Below are 17810 nucleotides of genomic sequence, written 5' to 3'. Positions count from 1 at the left end.
AAATAAAAAAATAATATTTTTTTCTGAATAAATATTAAAATATTAAGGATATATACGTAATTTCACTATGAAAATAAAAAATTAAAATATATTTATATATAATATACGTAATTTTATTATTAAATAAAAATAAAAATAAAAAATATATATAAATATATATACTCAAGCTCGCGAGCCGGCTCGCGAGCTAACGAGCTTAATATTCTGAGCTCGACCTCGATTAATCTCGAGCTCGACTCGAGCTTGACTCGAGCCGCTCGCGAGCGGCTCGATTCGTTTGCAGCCCTAGTTCCAATACCTATTAATTTTAATCAAGGGGGAGCTGAGACAGAGCAGAGAGAGGATATTGATGATGGTAATAATCCTACTGCTGATGAACCTGAGCATGAGACACCACCTGCTCCACCACCATCACCACAGGATGAGTTTAGGAGATCTACCAGAGAGAAGAAACCTTCTAACAGATATAATTCTCATGAATATGTGTTGTTGACAGATGGAGGAGAGCTAGAGTCCTACGGTGAGGCTCTAGAGCATGAGAATAAAGAAGATTGGTTGCGAGCCATGCAAGAGGAGATGATGTCCCTGCATGAGAATCACACTTATAAGTTAGTGAAAATGCTTAAGGGTAAGAGAGGTCTAAAGAACAAATGGGTCTACAGGTTGAAAACTCAGGAGTACAGCTCACAACCAAAGTGTAAAGTAAGATTGGTTGTGAAGGGATTTAGTCAAAAGAAGGGTGTAGATTTTGAAAAAATATTCTCTCATGTGGTAAAAATGTTATCAATTCGAGTTGTTCTTGGTATTGCAACCAGTTTGAATCTGGAGATCGAACGAGTTGATGTGAAGACCGCCTTCCTGCATGGCGACTTGGAAGAGAAGATCTACATGGAACAACCGGAGGGTTCAAAGAAAGTGGCAAGGAAAATCTTGTATGTCGTCTCAAAAAGAGTTTGTATGGGTTGAAACAGGCACCGAGACAGTGGTATAAGAAGTTTGACTCCTCCATGATAGACCATGAGTACCACAGGACTACATCTGATCACTATGTTTATGTGAAAAATTTTTCAAATGGTGATTTTATTATTCTTCTGCTATATATTGATGACATATTGATTGTTGGTCGTGATACTGTGAAGATTAACAGGCTAAAAGAGGAGTTAAGTAAATCCTTTGCAATGAAGGATTGGGATTGAAAATCTCACGACACAGGCAAAATGGGAAGCTTTGGTTGTTTAAAAAAAATACATTGAAAAAGCACTCAACAGGTTTAACATAAGTAAGGCTAAAAAAGTCTCTACTCTACTTGCGGGTTACTTTAAACTGAACATCAAGCAGTGTCCTACAAATGAAAAAGATAAAGAAAACATGAAGAAAGTTCCTTATGCCTTGGCTGTTGGTAGTTTGATGTATGCCATGATTTGCACCAGACCAGATATTGCTCATGCTGTTGGAGTAGTCAGTCGGTATCTCTCTAATCCCGGTAAGAAGTATTGGAATGCTATCAAATGGATTCTCAGGTATCTCAAGGGAACTTCTAGATTGTGTCTATGTTTCGGCTATGGTAAAACTATGTTAGATGGATACACTGATGCAGATATGGCAGGTGATCTTGATAATAGGAAGTCCACATTTAGGTACTTGATGATTTTTGCAGGGGGAGCAGTGTCATGGTAAAGTAAGTTACAAAAGTGTATCGCCCTTTCTAGTACGGAGGCAGAGTATATTGCAACCATTAAAGCATGCAAGAAGACTCTTTGGTTGCAGAAATTCCTTCAAGAGTTGGGTATGAAACAAGAGAAGTATAATCTTTATTGTGACAGTCAGAGTGCTATTCATTTGTGTAAGAACTATACATTTCACTCTCGGTCCAAACACATTGATGTGAGATATCATTGGATTCAGAAAGTATTGGATTCCAAGTTACTGACACTTGAGAAGGTGCATACAAATGATAATGGTGCTAATATGTTTACCAAGGTATTGTCTAAGGAGAAACTCTTGTTTTGTAGACAAGAAGCAGGTCTGGTGGAGCTCCCCAAATGAGCTGGAGGGGGAGATTGTTGGACTTGTGTATGGGCTAGCCCATTTGTGGGCCAATCCATCTGTGCAAGTAAGCAACGCTTGAGGGTTTCTCAATCTTAAATACAAGTAGCAGCCGCAAGATGCAATTAGTCTTCGTGCGAGAAAAAGTGTCAGCCGCCTTTGAGAGAGATGAAGAGAGAGAAAGAGTGCGATCTAGAGAGAGAAAATTCTTTGCAACTTTGAAGCCTCAGTTGGAAGGTGATTTCAAGTTCGATTGAGACAAAATTTCACACACGCGATCCTCTCGTCAAGCTCTACTCATCTACCTGTTCATATTTCAGATTTTCTCTTCGTTTGGTAACATCTTTCCAAACCCACTTATTTGTTAGTTGTAGTTTTTGGGATGATTTTGTAGCAGATTTGCTTGGTTGATACTGGCAATATTATTGTCATCCGAATATTTCGGGTAAACTTGTGTATTCCCATTATTGTGATAGTGGAGATTTTTGACTGGACTAGATCCTGTGATTTTTTTCAATTTGGATTTTTCACGTAAAAATCTTGGTGTCCTGTGTCTTTTATTTTTCTTGCATTTTATTATCACTAATGGTACTATTACTTGATGATTTGGTTTGTTCCTATTTTAACTGGTATTTGGAAAAAGATAAATTTGTCCTGGGCTAACTCTGATATTATGTGCCTGTACCGGTACCCCTTTCCCAACAGCCTACTTTCAAAACATCTCTTTGCTTTACCCTATTCAACAACCAAATCCCAATTCACTTTTACAAGTGGAACTTTCCTCCATGAGGCTCCGACAAGCCTAACAGTATCAACAATAGTTGGAAGGATTCTATTAGTAGCAGCAGGAACATTCTTGAAAATAGCCTCGTTTCTAGCTTTCCAGATCTGATAGACTATGCTAGCCAGGACGAACTTTTTGAACCTGTCAATGAACCACTAGGAATTCCAGTGATGACATATCCATCTGAGCTCAATAGTCCATGGGTTAGCACTCCTATACTCTTGACATAATGCTGGAATACTTCACATTTCACAACGGAATAGATCCATGTCGGTCCATTTGAAATAAGGGGTTAAGAGCCTTTGCAATTGTCAATGATGATTGTATTGTACAATGTTGCTACTATCATGATAAATGTAAACACTAAAATAATAAGTAATGCTAACACAACAACATGGAAAAACATGACAAATTTATTTACTTACTAAAATTTGTATCCAAGTGTTATTAGAGTAAATCTTATATACACTGACATACTATTACGGTTGGATATACGATATATATGTAAAATTTGAGTTTCAAATTCAAATTCAAAAAATGTTTAAAATGTCAGTATATAAAAAAAATTAATCTATGTTTTAATATCCATATTTGTCATTTTGGTATACACTTACCAATGCAATTCCGACTGACGATTGTAGATGTCCTTGATCGAATAAAATGAAACTCGTTGGTCCTACGAACCCATACCCTTATCAACACGCAACTATTTGTTTGAAAAGGTATGAATTGAGGGTGCTACGGTCAAATATTAATCTCATAAAAGCTTGAACCCACTCGATCGATAGGCAATTGTTCGTTGTGAAGTGCAATAGAGAGAAAGTGAAAGACAGCAAAAAAGTTCTAGGAAGAAAAGAGGAAAATAAGGAGAAATAATATAAATCGCAGAACTTTCAGCAAATATTTTGATGCTCATAACTTCTAGGATTCACGTGTTGATTTAGATACTTTGATCATATAGGCTTAAGAGGAAGTGGAGGTGTTGAAGAACCAGAAAAAAAAAACTAGGACTCGAACTTGGGTCGAGAGTTTTTTTCAAAAAATTAGCTTTTGTATTTGGAGTTTACAATAACATATTCTAAAAATACACGTAATCTCAAATACACATAACAATAAATAAATAAAAAAATACAAATTCTTTCATCTCTCACCTACCACCACCACCACCCTTGTTCGCTCCTCACTGCTTTACTGTCACCACCCCCTCTTTTTTTTCTCTCTGCTCCCTCTCCCTTCTCCTACTTCTTGCCTCCTCCTCTTCCCTCTTCCTCTTCCTCCCCCTCTATCCTCCCGGAGAACAGAAATCCATCCTCACTTTACAGTCTAGTAAAAACATATAGTGGATTCTCATTCATAAACAGTACACATACGATTGAAGGATTTTTATTTGGTGAGAAGTACATTGCGATAGCTAATACATATAACCTGTTCAAACTGACATCTAATAGAGTTGAAGTATTAATAACCAAATCTTCAATATTTATTCTGAAACATATCTAGCACCTTGGTCTCCAAGTCCTTGACAGAATATTTTATGTACTCACTCACACGCTTCACTTTGTGTACTCGGCTTAGCCGCTCAAGAAAGTGATTATAGGCCGGAATCAGCTTAGCCAATATGCATTCAAGAAGTTTCATCCGCAGCTGCTGATCTGGTACTATCCATCGTTCTTGAGTCTGAAGAATATCTTCAAACATACTATTGAAGGTCTTAAACTTTTTTTTCACAGCTCTTGTAGACCTTCCAGGAAAGAAATCACAATTAAAATGTAATTTTAATCCTTCACCTTTTAAAACAGTGCAGACTTCGCCCCAACTTCTATGGAAATAATCAGTCTTTGCCAGCTCCACTTTTTCTCTTAATTTCATCTGCAGGTGAGTGCCAATAAGTTCTTCCAACTCCTTGGAACTTTTAATCATCTCAGAAACAGAGCTAACATTGTTCATCATGAACAAACAACGCAGAGATTCTTGTCCATAGAAGTTGGACTTGAATTTCAAGTTATACAGTAAAAACTCGATAACTCGAGCAAGATGGCTCTTTAGGGGAATTAGCCCTTTGTCCATTTCTTGTGAACCCGGTACTTCTGGAGGATCTCGGTCGTCATTGGAACCTTGGGGTCTAGCCACCAGCTCAGTTAAGGATTCCATGTGAACGTAAATCAACTCAATGTAATGAATTATGTACTTAGTCAAGGGGTGAATTCCTCCTCCAGGAAATGGCCTCGTTGAAAGCTCACGAAGAACCTGTTTCTCTGTAGTAGAAAGGATATTTGTCATTTGCTGTTTCAGTCGGAGCATAATCTTAGTGGCAAAATTGCAGATGGCTTTTGTTGGGCATACATCTTGGTCAAAATATGCCATAAGATGTGGAATTAGATTGGCTAGCTCATGATATAAGGGCAACAAAATGTCTGATCTCTGGGGCAATCGGCCCTGGCTAATAGAGAGTCCGGAAACACAAGCAACTCAGCAGCAGTCCCTTTTATTATGTACACAAAACCGTTAGCAGCAGAATCCTCAGATGATCCCAGATCTCCAAAAATTTGCTCATAGAAACACTTCTCTATTCCAAAAATGGTGCCTACGTAAATCTTGGCTACTTGTATCCACTGTTGGGTTTTCTCACTCAACTCATCCGAGCACATAAAAACACAGACGATCTCTATCTTCAATTTCTCACGAAGCCTCACATATACCAGGTTGACTACATCCTTTCGATGCTCGGTATACATCTGAACACAATCAGCCACTTCATTTCTGGAGCTCAACGTTGCTGCAATACACCTAAGAGTTTTTATACCTTCTTCACTAAAGACTGCGTGATGGCCCTCGTAGTCTTCGTAGTGCAATGTGATGGTGGAGCTATCTGTAATGGAAGCTGAAAGATACACTGAATTATTCGAACTCTTCAAGAATTGATCTGCACCTATGGTGTACTTGGGGTTGAATAATACGTCTAGGAACTGGAGCTTGAGTTGGGAAGAGGGGATTCGGGATGCCTGCACATGATCAAAGTTGACTTTGTTTTCACTGCAAATTGGGAGTGGATCTTTTGTCAAATCCATACTTGATGGGTGAAATCAAAGTCCCAATGTCTCCCTACTGTAATTGTGTCCTCTCTTGACTTTGCTAAAAAGTTTGCAGGAGGGGTTGTGGAAATGCCGGCTACGAGAAGTGCTCAGGAGTGCAAAAATGGGGTTGGAAATCTTATATATATAAAGCGGATCGCTTATGAACAGTGCAGAATGAGCCAGTTATGCCGTTATTGTTGTGACTTTGAAGGGCGTTTTGGTCTTTTGCTAATGGGTGGGAGTAGTTTTTCTGAAATTTCACGCGGACAATTGTGGCAGTCAGCAATTCCTGCTGGTCAGTGGTTCTGCTGAAAATTTTCATCAACTTTGAAGGCATTTGGTATTGATGGTGGGGCAAGAAACTTTTTGGAGTGGTTTGTGTGCATTTACTTTACTTTCCTTCTTCAGGTGTGCGTTTCCTTTCGCGAGCAAAATTCATAGATATCAGGCTGGCTTCTGGTTAACTGTCCGATTGTACAAAATATATTACATTCAAATTAGCACCGTCAAATTAAAATTAACTCCTCTTACTAACAAAAAAATTATTGCATGGAAATGAAGACCGCTTCACAAATTAAGATCAGTGGTGAGTGGGCAATGTAACCTTGCGCTTTGCTGCAAGCTGCTGCCCGGTTGTTTCTTTAGTTAAAATGGTTAGAGGGTCTTTCTGTTTTGAAAATATATATATATATATATATATATATATATATATATATAAGGGTCCCCATGGAAACATTTTTTTTTTTTTTGCAAAAGGATAAAGTTTCTTCATAAAAAAGTGTAATTTAAGAAATGGATTATAGTTTTTAAACTTTTACAGTAGGCCCAACTTTTTCTTTCGAGCATGAAAAAATGATTCAATAAATAAATATTTTCTAACCTTAAACACGAGTTTATTACCCCATTTGGTAGAATAGTTCCACCAGTTATTTCTTAGCATTTTATTCTAACCTATCCTTAAACGCAAGTTGATTTGGAATTCACTATTTAAAGTTTCTAACTATCTCTTAATTTTGAATACCACTTTTAGTAAAAAAGAAAAAGAAAAGAGAAACTCACCTATTTTAGCACATGATTTAAGAACACAAAATAATGTATAATTTTGCAGCTTATGATATAGATTACCAAAAAAAATCATCAACCAAGTAAGAGAAAGAATCATCAAATAAGTAAGAATTATAAATCTAAAGAGCCTAGAAAGTAGAAAAGAAAAATTTTAAGCTCAAGAAATTATTAGATATTGTATATATCTAATTAGAACTCTATGCCTCAAATTTCTCTTCCAAAACTTTCAATTTTGCCTCTGCTCATCCCTAATTTCTCATTCTATCTCTCCATTTCTCATCAAACAGGTAATTACTTAATCCTTTAGCAGATTGACACTGGATGTTTTTACAATTAATAGCGATGACGAGAAGCAGCAATAGCACCTGAAGTATTGTTTTATCAAAGACGATGCCGTGTTCTATCAAAATTGATGCACTTTCTTGTTCTTCCGATCTTATCCAAGTCTCCACCGATGAAACCAATCTAATTTGAGCGAAACTTTTGAAGCTGGATTAACTTTGAAACTCGTGGACGAGTTGATGAAGAAAGCTGGATTAATTGAAATTTTTGAATCTGGATTACTTTTAAAACTCATGGACGAGTTGATGAAGAAATCTAGATTAACTCGGTAATCTCTTCTTTTAATTTTTTAAATTTCATTATCTTAGCTCCATTGGTGATTTTTGCTCTCAATCTTTATTCAGTTGAGGTTTGTATCCCAACCTTCGAAGATCCTTTTGATGATGCCCTAGTCACAGAGTTCAAATCAAAGAAAGAAATCTCTTTTTTTTCGTCATCATTTTTAGTTTATGTGCTTCTTTTACTTTTCATTCGTTAATGGATTTTATAAAAATCATGTTATTACAGATTCTATTTTGCCATTATTGAAATATTTCTTGAATACTGGCAAATTATTCATTCTAGTCCCTTGACCTTTGCAACTGGGTCATCTATTTTCATCTCCCGATTCTACATAATTCATAATTTGTAATTTGTATAATTTATAAATTGGTTGGAGAATAAGATTTTGGGTTCAATTTGATGGTTTTGAAGCTGGATGCTTATAAAACTTCAGTTGATGATATGCTGCGGTTGTCAGTGATGTATGTTATTTGGAAATTTCGTCTCCTGGCGTACCTTGGCTCTGATTGGTAATTCTGTTTTCCCTACCTCCATTTCCTGGTACGATTGTTAGTCAGTTGAAAAGGACTTTTCTGTACTCAGTCATTTCAGGAACCATTCCATGTATACTGCAGCTGCTAGGCCTTTTTTTCAGTTCCAGTCTTCCAGAGTCTCCCTGGTGGCTAGTAAGTTCAGAGACAATTCAGTAAATAAACTTCTTTCTATTAAGAATTGTTATTTCAGTATTCTAGCTCTGCTATGTGATTTGTGTATGAGACTGCAAGAAAACTTGTTTCAGTAGTTGAATGAAAGCTTTCAAATTTTGATCTTGTAGCTGCCTTTGTTAATTTATAAGCTTTTGCATTTGAAAATTTTATTTTTTGTAAAACTGGCTATGATTTTAATTGTCTACATAAAGCTTTCAATGAGAATTAGTAGCTAAAGTGTTCCAATAGCCACCGGTGAAGAACTTCATGGGAATGCCATATAATGTTTTCTTTTATATAAATTAATTGATACTGCAAATTAGCTTAAATTGCCTCTATGAAATGTATTTTCCTTGTCACCATCATAAGGAAATAATGTTCATCACTACATGCAAAAATATTTTGGGGGAATTAAGTGGAAGTTATTTTCCAAATAATGTTGGAGATATGTATTTCTAGGTATCCTGCGATGTTTCATATGTTATATTCTGTTAAAGTTGCTTTTTCTTTTCTTCTTTATGCATGTGAAGCAAGCTGGAGTTCATCTTGTAGAAAGCCTTTTGTTGATTGTGCTCATTGGTTAAAGAGGTTTAATGTTTCTCAAGGTAAAACCAATGATATTAACTTTTCCAGATTTATTCATATGGTCATGCCTTTGCTTCACTTTAAATGTAGTCAAGGTTTGCTATTAGCTCACATTTTCAAAGGTCTTCTGTAATTGTTTTCATGCTCACCAGTCATTATTTTAAGGAGCTTTATTTGCTTTACTTTTGATTCATTTCTGGATCTTATAAAAATTATCTTATTACAAATTCGGTTTCCATATTATGATACATCCATGGCATGAATCAGGAACTTTATGAGTTTTTAGATTTTGAATATTGTGGTTTGAATCCTGCATTGATTCTCTTTCTCTGTTACATTTACTTTGTTACTTAATTTTAAATGACTAAGGTTAAGTTTGAAAGAATGCAGTTACCAAGATTAATTGATTTAGGTAATACTTTGACTTGGGCATGTTCCCATTTTTAGTGCTGCCTCAAATTGATGGTTTCTGTCTGTTTAGTAAAATTCAGACTTCTATTTTGTTCTTTTAAGATTTACATGCTGATGTTTTTCCAGGTGATCATGTCTTTGTAGTTTACTAGTAAAGAAATTAATTGTTCAAATTGGAATTTCTGTTTATGGTGTAAAACTCTAGGAAAATCTAAAATGCATGTCAAAGTGTAAAATTAGAACCTCTGTTAACTACTTTTTGGCCAAGTTTTCGCTACTAGACGTAATAGACCCTCTCTCAAAGTGAGTCATATGAGCTTGAAAATCATCATTGGCTTTTCAAGGAAGAAAGGGACTACAACAATATTGTCATCAATATTGCAAGCAAACACTTAAATAAACATGCACTTTTGCATTAAACAGATGCAGTTATGCTGAATAAGTAAATAAATTTATATACTGCACAAACTAATCCTTGTCATTCTCATTTCAGCTATGACTGGCTGCTGCAGTTAGCAAGAAAAGCAGAGAGTGCCGGTAACAAGTGAGCCATCTTTTCTCTTTTCTTTAATTGATTCGTCTCTTTTGCAAATAAGCCTCTCTTTAGGTTTACTAAATCTGAAATGGTATTGTGGTTGAGTTAGAGAAACTAAGGAAGTTTTTCTGGACAAATTCTAGGGGCCAACTTTGAGCAGATTAGGCAAACGAAGTCCATTTTGTTTTATGCTTTCATATGTTTATTGACAATTCCTGATGGAAAGTATATCTTTAATCTGAAGGTTTAAACTTGAAAAGAGGATTTTGAAAAATATTTATTGAATGTAGTTCTATTCGGTTGTGGATGTTGATTACTTTCCCAAATTTGGAAGTGAATTCATTGATGACCTTTCTAAATTCTAGTGTTCAACAATGGTTATGACCATATTTTTTGTGTTATTTCAGGATTTTGAGATGTGAAGATACTTTTGAGAGATATATGATAAATTTGTGTTTTCCAAGACAAGCACTTCTTGGGATATGAAACATCTTATCATTGGAGTGAACTATTACATTACAAGAAGTTCATCCTTTTTTTTTTTTTAAATGATGACTTGTGATAAAGTTCGTAAAATTTGACTAAAGCAGCGTATGATATTTTGTTCTAGTGTATTGTGGAACTTTAATTTTATTCTAATATTCAATTGTAGTATATTTGACCAGGATAAGTATTGTACCATCAAAAGATTGATTTCTGGCCTTTATTAGTGATTTTTGTGCGACACAATTTTATGTTGCAATAACATTATGGAGATTTTTTGTTACACATTTTTTGTGCCACAAGTAGAGTGGTGACACTCAAATTGGCGTCGCAAAGTGTGATGCAAATACATGCGACATATTGAAAAATTGTGTCGTTTTCTTTTGTAACGGCTATTTTTGTGACACAATTGAATTCCATCACATTTGTGCCGCAAAAAGGTTTTTGCGGCAGTTTTTTGACTTTTTCCAGCACAATTCTGGCGTCGCGAAATGTCAGTTTTCTTGTAGTAAGCCATTATCTTAGTGAAAATTCAAAGAGCTTCTTCCATGCTCCTCGTACTCACCACATAAACTGTTGCCTCCTATACAAATTATCAAAACCAAAATCATCAAAATCTCCAAAAAAAATGAGATAGACAGCCTAAAAAAGGGAAGAAAGAAAGAAAAATAAGAAAATATGTATATTCACCCTTGCAAGTTAAAGTTGTTCAATATTGAGAGTCCAGACTCATTTTCAATAAATGATGTCCTGTCCAAAGAAACTATTGTTGCTCCTTCCATTCTTGAACACTTTTCATCTATCAATCAAACAATCATCTGAATAGCAACAAAAAGAATAGGATCCAATATGAAATCCTGATTAGGAGACATGTATAGCCATATGCCTTTTAGTTCTACCTAATTTTAGGCATTACTTACTGATTAATGCTACATTACGAATGTTAAATAATCATGCCTTTTAGTTCTGCCTAATTTTAGGCATTACTTACTGATTAATGTTATATTAAGAATGTAAGATAACCTGATTTCAAAGTCATGTTTATTTGTGCAATTAGGAAAAAACACACACTCACATACATGACTATTATATCTAACAAAGAAAAAAAAACACACAAACATAACAGCAAAATAATAAGTCTCAGCTACCTGACGCATGGCGTCAGGACTGAAAAACTAGTTGTAATCAAAGGATGGATGGGAATATAATATGGTAGGATCTGTTAACCTATGGCAGACAACTAAGAGCAACTTCAATAGCGTGTCATGGGAGGTATCCATTACACGGCCACAATGGCAGTGTAATGAGCATTACACCTTTTGGTTACACATGAATAACGACTAAAATTTTGTGGTGCAAGTTAATGTTCATTTATCTTAATGGTTATTTTTTAGTTCTCTCTATATAAACACACAAGGCACCTTTTTTTTTTTCATATCTCACTATTCTATTCTATTATTTCTCTTACTCTCTCACTCATTTTCCACAACCTCTTTGAACAATTTTCTAAAATTTCAATATTTTGTGATTATGGATGAGAATTTTAGTAGTTTTAAAAATATGTTAAATGCTCCAAATATAGAAAATTCACCCTCCTCACAAAATCAAAACCACCAAAATTTTCCAAATTACCCAAATTTCTCGTTATTCCTACAAATGTGCAAAATTATGCATATCCCATAAATTTATCCAATTTCAACCATCCATCAAATTTCTAAAATTCACCAAAATTTTCATATCCAATTCTTATGTATCCACCACCTACTTATTTTAATCTGACTATGGGAAATCACTACACATTGGACTATTATAACCTTGGGATGGGTTGTGGAGGTTCAAAATTTCTGTCAAAGATAAGGAAGGATTTTAATTTCGTCGGCTAGCAAGAAAATGCAACACCAACGTAATTAATGTCGAACTCTCAATTTCCACCGTATTCAATGCAATGTGGGGTAGAAAACATTACTCTCACCAATGAGGCGGTGAAAGAACCTGATTGTAAACATGTCCCATGGAGTGTGGATGATGACAAGATGCTTGCAAGTGCTTGGCGCACAATTTCCAATTGCAACATCGTGGGTAACTCCCAAAATGATAAGAGTTTCTAGAAACGAGTCACCGACTACATTAATGAGAATTGACAATTTGGGCCACCAAGAAAATATAAAGCTATGAAGTCACATTGGCATTGGTTAAGTCGGATGGTCAATGAATTCAACCAATACGACAACAAATTGGATGGAGAACATCATAGCGGGTGGAATAATGATCAGATCAAGCAACATGCACGAGAGCTTATTTTTTTATGGGATATGAGTTGTGCATTATTAAACTAAATGTTTGAGTTGATTGTGGACCCATATTGTTATACTGTGTGGAGTATAATCCATTATAAATGAGAGTATAATAAAACAGGAGATAGTGAAATGCTGATGTGGAATGTGAATTTCATTGTGGATGCCCTAACACAGCATCAGGCAGGATCTAACATTGTTTTTTCTTCATTCTTTCCCCACAAACACCCAAGCAATATCGTGTGTGTTAGGAAATTGACTTAATTTCTTTCAAGTAGGTTTTTCGCTTTGTGTGGAAGTAATTAGTTTCCTAATTGATTTTAGTTACTTGAAGTAGTAAAGGAATTTTCTATTTTATTTAAGATTAGAAGTTGTTTCCTATTTTGTGTAAGTTTATGAACTAGAATTGATTTCCTATTGTTATCTGGGTTTTGGCCAAATAATGTCATCTATAAATAGGTGGGTTGACATACTATACAAGAGACACACAAGGGCACACAAGAGGCGATATGTAGTCTTATACATGGGGTGTGAGAGAGGGTTCTTGGGAGATGAGAGATAGTGTACAATGGTTGGGCTTGGGTTCAAACTGTATTCTTGTATAGAGTTTTCTTCTCATAATAAAGAATGGGTTTCTCTACGTGGACGTAGACTCAATGGTGGAATTGAATCACGTTAAATATTGTGTGCTGTTTATTTTTCATACTTGTGGCTTGTTTGTCATTAAATTGTTGTGCACTTGATATCTCAATAGTTGTTTATTCCACGTTTGGATCCTAACAAGTGGTATCCGAGCTCAGTTGCGAGACTGGATTGCTCACGGACAATAGAGCAAGGTTAGTGGTTGGATCATGGTTGACTATTGAAATCAAGTGGATTGGTGGTTGTTACTAATTGAACAATTTAATGGGTGGTATCCTTGTTTCAATGGTTTGATAAAAAACATTGATGGTGAAGGATGGGAAGTCTAAAAGCATGGAGATACTTGACGGTGAATCTAAGCAGGTGATTCAAGGGTCAAGAAAAATGTGGAATCCAATGTTGATTTTGGACGTGAATTGGTGGAGATTTTCTCACACCTCCAATGGTTGATACTTCATCTCGATAAATTTTAGATTTTAGTTATGTTCTTGGGTGATGTGGCACGTGTCCCAAAGAAACAAAGAGATCTAATTTTCATGTGCCAGTAAACTCTGACAGTTACGAGTTTTTCGTTTTAGGTGTAGTCTTGGAAACCACACGTGGCGAGACAGTCCTAAGGATGGGAAGAAATATGGTGATTTTACCATGTGGTTGCCTCAATGGTTAGGGTTAGAGCTCACAGAAGAGGATCCTAAATTACAAGTGGTGATGAGAAGAAATCCTACAAAAAGAGATGGCGAATTGAGACACTTTCTCACGAGTCAACTGGAGGTTGGATTCGGGGTAACTATATATATTCATTTGCCGATTGAATCAATTTGGTGTCAGGACTGTATTGATTCGAGTGTATAGTTCGATACTATATTATTTAGTAGTTGAAGGAAAATGGTTGTTAAAAGAAATTTTCGCCAAGGTGAAAATTTGTTCGGAAATTGGTTTAATTTCTTTTAGATAGGTTTCTTGTTTTGTGTGGAAGTAACTAGGTTCTTAATTGATTTTAGTTACTTGAAGAAATAGTCAGAGAATTTTCTATTTTGTTTAGGATTAGAAATTGTTTCCTATTCTGTGAAGTTTAGAAACTAGAATTGGTTTCTTATTATTATTTGGGTTTTGGTCAAATAATGTCATCTATAAATAGGTAGATTGTCATACTACACAAGAGACACACAAGAGCACACAAAAGGCGACATGTAATCTTATACATGGGGTGTGAGAGAGGGTTTTTGAAAGATAAGAGATAGTATACAAGGGTTGGGATTGGATTCAAGTTGTATTCTTGTATTGAATTTTCCTCTCATAATAAAGAACGGCTTTCTCTCCGTGGACGTAGGCTCAATGGTGGAATCGAATCACATTAAATATTGTATATCGTTTATCTTTCATGCTTGTGATTTGTTTGTCATTAAATTGTTGTGTACTTGATATCTTAATAGTTGTTTATTCCGCACTTAGATCCTAACAGTGTGGTATGACTCCGATGAGTTAGGGCAGAGTCGGACGGTGAAAACATTTTTGACCTCAAAATGACCAAAATCTAACTAATTTTTGGTTGAATTCTAAACATGCCTCCAGGTCTCCATCAAAGAACTATCAAAGCTCCACAGAAGTAATTGATAAAAACTCTCGGGCCACACCTCACAATAAACGTAGCAAAAAAAAAAAACGTAGTGAACTTTATACAATTGACTACGATTATTTGCATAGAAAAAAAAACATAGCAAATTTTGAACAATTGACTACAATTGTTTGCATAACAAAAAGTTGTCATGGTTGGCTACAAAAACAATCATAGCAATATTAAACAATTTGCGATAAAAAGTTCGTAGTTAAAAATAAGACTTTTGTTGGAAAATCAATGGACTTGAAGGCAAAATCTAAAATTTTTTGCTACAAAAATGCATTATTTGCTATGAAAAATAAGTATTTTTACCAACATACAATTTCATCGCAAAAGGTAAACTTTTGGACAATGAATGGAAATAGTAAGACTATTAACTATGATTCTAAGATACCATCACCTAATACCTTTTGCAACATGGATTTAGCAACAGTTTTGGCAACGATAAATTATTATTATTTTTTGGGCAAACGATAAACTTTCCATTGATAGAACAGTAAGCTTGTACAAGGAGCATGATTACTCAGTTACATCAGGTACTTTGTAAGGTATGTATACTATTTATAAAAGTTATTCGTCTATTCTCAAAACATCTTTGTGCTATACCCTACTCAACAGCCAAATCCCAATTCACCAGAGGCTCCAGCAAGCCTAACAGAATCAACAATAGTTGCAAGGATTCCATTAGTATTAGTGGGAACATTCGTGAAAATAGCCTCGTCTCTAGCCTTCCAAACCTGATGGACTGTAATAGCTAAAACCAACCTTTTGAACCTGTCAACGAACCACTTGGAATTCCAGCGCTGACATATCCATCTGAGCTCAATAGACCATGGGTTAGCACTCCTATCCTCTTGACCAAGGTTCTAAAACCCAAACTGTTTATTGATCTAGAAAAGTGAATGGATCAAGGGTCACTAATTCAACCGTTGGACTGACTGTTATTAACCTGTGATATCATAAATATGTCGTAAATATTATTAATAAATATTAAATATCTAAAAAACAAACAATTATTTGTAGAAAATTAAGTCATATTGTTAAATGTAATCACTTCAATTCTTATTCTATTTATCTAAGTAGCATTATTTGTTTGAGACTCAAAAATAGCTTTTATAAGTTAATGGATTTTAATAGTATTATTTCATATATTTTTAATTTTCCCAAATTATATGAGTACTAGGTTATATGATAAAAATTGAAACACTTAAAAGGCATTAACAAATAAATGAAATGCATTCAAGATTTAAAAAAAACTAATATAGTTAATTATATGTTATAAATGTTAAACAAGAGTTAATATATAATTATGGAGGGGAGGAAGAAATGATTAGAATAAGGCAATAATTATTATTGTCTAATTAATTAGAGATAATTATGCATGGGTAATTGTTAAAATATTAAATTTGGAATGTCATTAATGAGATTAGTTGACCAAATACAAAATTGTTAGCTTAATTAAGGTTGGATATTGAACCGGTCAGTTCTCATAAAACTGTTTTGGGTCAACGGTTCAATGGTTGAACTAGACGGTTTAACTGATTTAAATGTAAATTGATACTAACTGGTTTTTTAAGCAAATCTAGACCGGAAAGAAGGCCGGTTTGACCAGCTGGTCTGGGCTAGGTTTTAAAACATTACTCTTAACATAATGCTTGAACTTTCTGCCATACAATAACAGTCAAAGGGACATTTGAAAAACAAATGATCCATAGTTTTCTCAACAGCATTGCACAGAATACAATCAGTAGTTCCATTAATGCAACCCATCTTCTGAGTCTATCTCTAGTTGTAAGCCGTTTTTAGCAAAGCAACTAATGTATAAAGTAGAAACGCGTATACCATTCCACTTTAGCACCAACAGCCCTCAAAACTTTAAGTGTAGCCTTAACTTGAAAAGAACAAGAAGTTCAAGAATTTTTGCAGTTAATTATTAAAGACAATGATTTTTGACTCTTTGGCTATAATGTTTTTGGTGGCCTAAGGCCAAATTTGTTGTATTACCATTCCTCAAGGTTAAAAGCCATGATTCAATAAAGAAAAATGTAAAGCCCATATCATGTGGTGTACATCATTTTCTAACATCATGTTCGGAGTTCACAAAAACTATTCTTTGTTACACTACATTCAAATTGATTTACCTAATTAAATAGAAGACTTAGACCCTGTTTGTATTGCTAATTGTTGAAAAAAAATTCTTGTTTTGCAGCAATATTCTATTTACATATTTCCCAATCAATTTTTTACATCACATATATCACATTCTAAATATATTATATTAATTTTTCCCCAAAAACTTTTTGAAAAATGCAATCAAAAAAATTTCTTACATTCTGTTCAAATGCACAAAACCATTCCGAGACAGTTCAACTAGCAACCATCCCAGTTCATTTTCCATTTTTTTTAACATGAAACACAATGTAGTGCAACCCAATGTGTGTGTGTGTGTGTGTGTCTTTTTTTTTTTTGGCAATTTCAGCACTTTTCTTCTTAACATGAAACTCAATGTAATGCCCATGTAGTAGTCAAACCTCACCGTGTCTGGTAACCCAACTCTCAAGTCTCGAGTTCACACTTCACATTTCACATTGGAATAGACCCATGTTGGTCCATTCGATTGAAACATTTTGAAATGAAATGGGGTTAAGGGCCTCTTTAATTGTCAGTGACAATTGTACTGCACAATGTAGCTTCCAGCATAATAAATCACTAAAATAATAAATATAGAGATTAACATATCTAAAAACACAACAAATTTATTCACTTATTAAGATTTACATTAAAAAATTATGTTGACATCCACTTTTGCTATTTCAGTATACATTGGAGGGTACAATTACGTCTAACAATTGTACAAGCTCTTGATCCAACAAAATGAAACTTGAGGGTCCTACGGTTGATCAATCTCATGAAAGCTTAACCGACACTTTATCGACTTTCAACTATTTGTTTGGAAAAGTTTA

General features: G+C 34.8%; 1 protein-coding gene and 1 long non-coding RNA gene across 3 annotated transcripts; one reads left to right on the top strand and one right to left on the bottom strand.

Annotated features, from left to right (window-relative positions):
* Positions 1 to 4303: 4303 nt before the first annotated feature.
* On the bottom strand, positions 4304 to 5194 carry LOC113715817 (exocyst complex component EXO70C1-like). The gene has a single exon (XM_027240120.2). It carries the CDS (start codon positions 5192 to 5194, stop codon positions 4304 to 4306), a length of 891 nt encoding a protein of 296 aa, XP_027095921.2.
* A 1836-nt stretch (positions 5195 to 7030) lies between these two features.
* Positions 7031 to 10504, top strand: LOC140016996 (uncharacterized). Of its 2 annotated transcripts, XR_011823284.1 has the most exons (6): positions 7031 to 7579; positions 8005 to 8102; positions 8176 to 8258; positions 8810 to 8884; positions 9769 to 9819; positions 10218 to 10504. It is a non-coding gene; the product is annotated as an uncharacterized lncRNA (long non-coding RNA). The 2 variants fall into 2 exon arrangements; XR_011823283.1 differs by having other exon boundaries at positions 8005 to 8258.
* The last annotated feature ends 7306 nt before the right edge of the window (positions 10505 to 17810 follow it).

Source organism: Coffea arabica, chromosome 11c (assembly GCF_036785885.1).
Source record: "Coffea arabica cultivar ET-39 chromosome 11c, Coffea Arabica ET-39 HiFi, whole genome shotgun sequence".
Lineage (NCBI taxonomy): Eukaryota > Viridiplantae > Streptophyta > Magnoliopsida > Gentianales > Rubiaceae > Coffea > Coffea arabica.
The sequence above is the reverse complement of the archived record's forward strand: the minus strand, read 5'-3'. Positions and strand labels throughout refer to the sequence as shown.

Coding starts and splice junctions, on each gene's coding strand:
- LOC113715817 (XM_027240120.2), bottom strand. CDS start 5,194: ATGGCATATTTTGACCAAGATGTATGCCCAACAAAAGCCATCTGCAAT.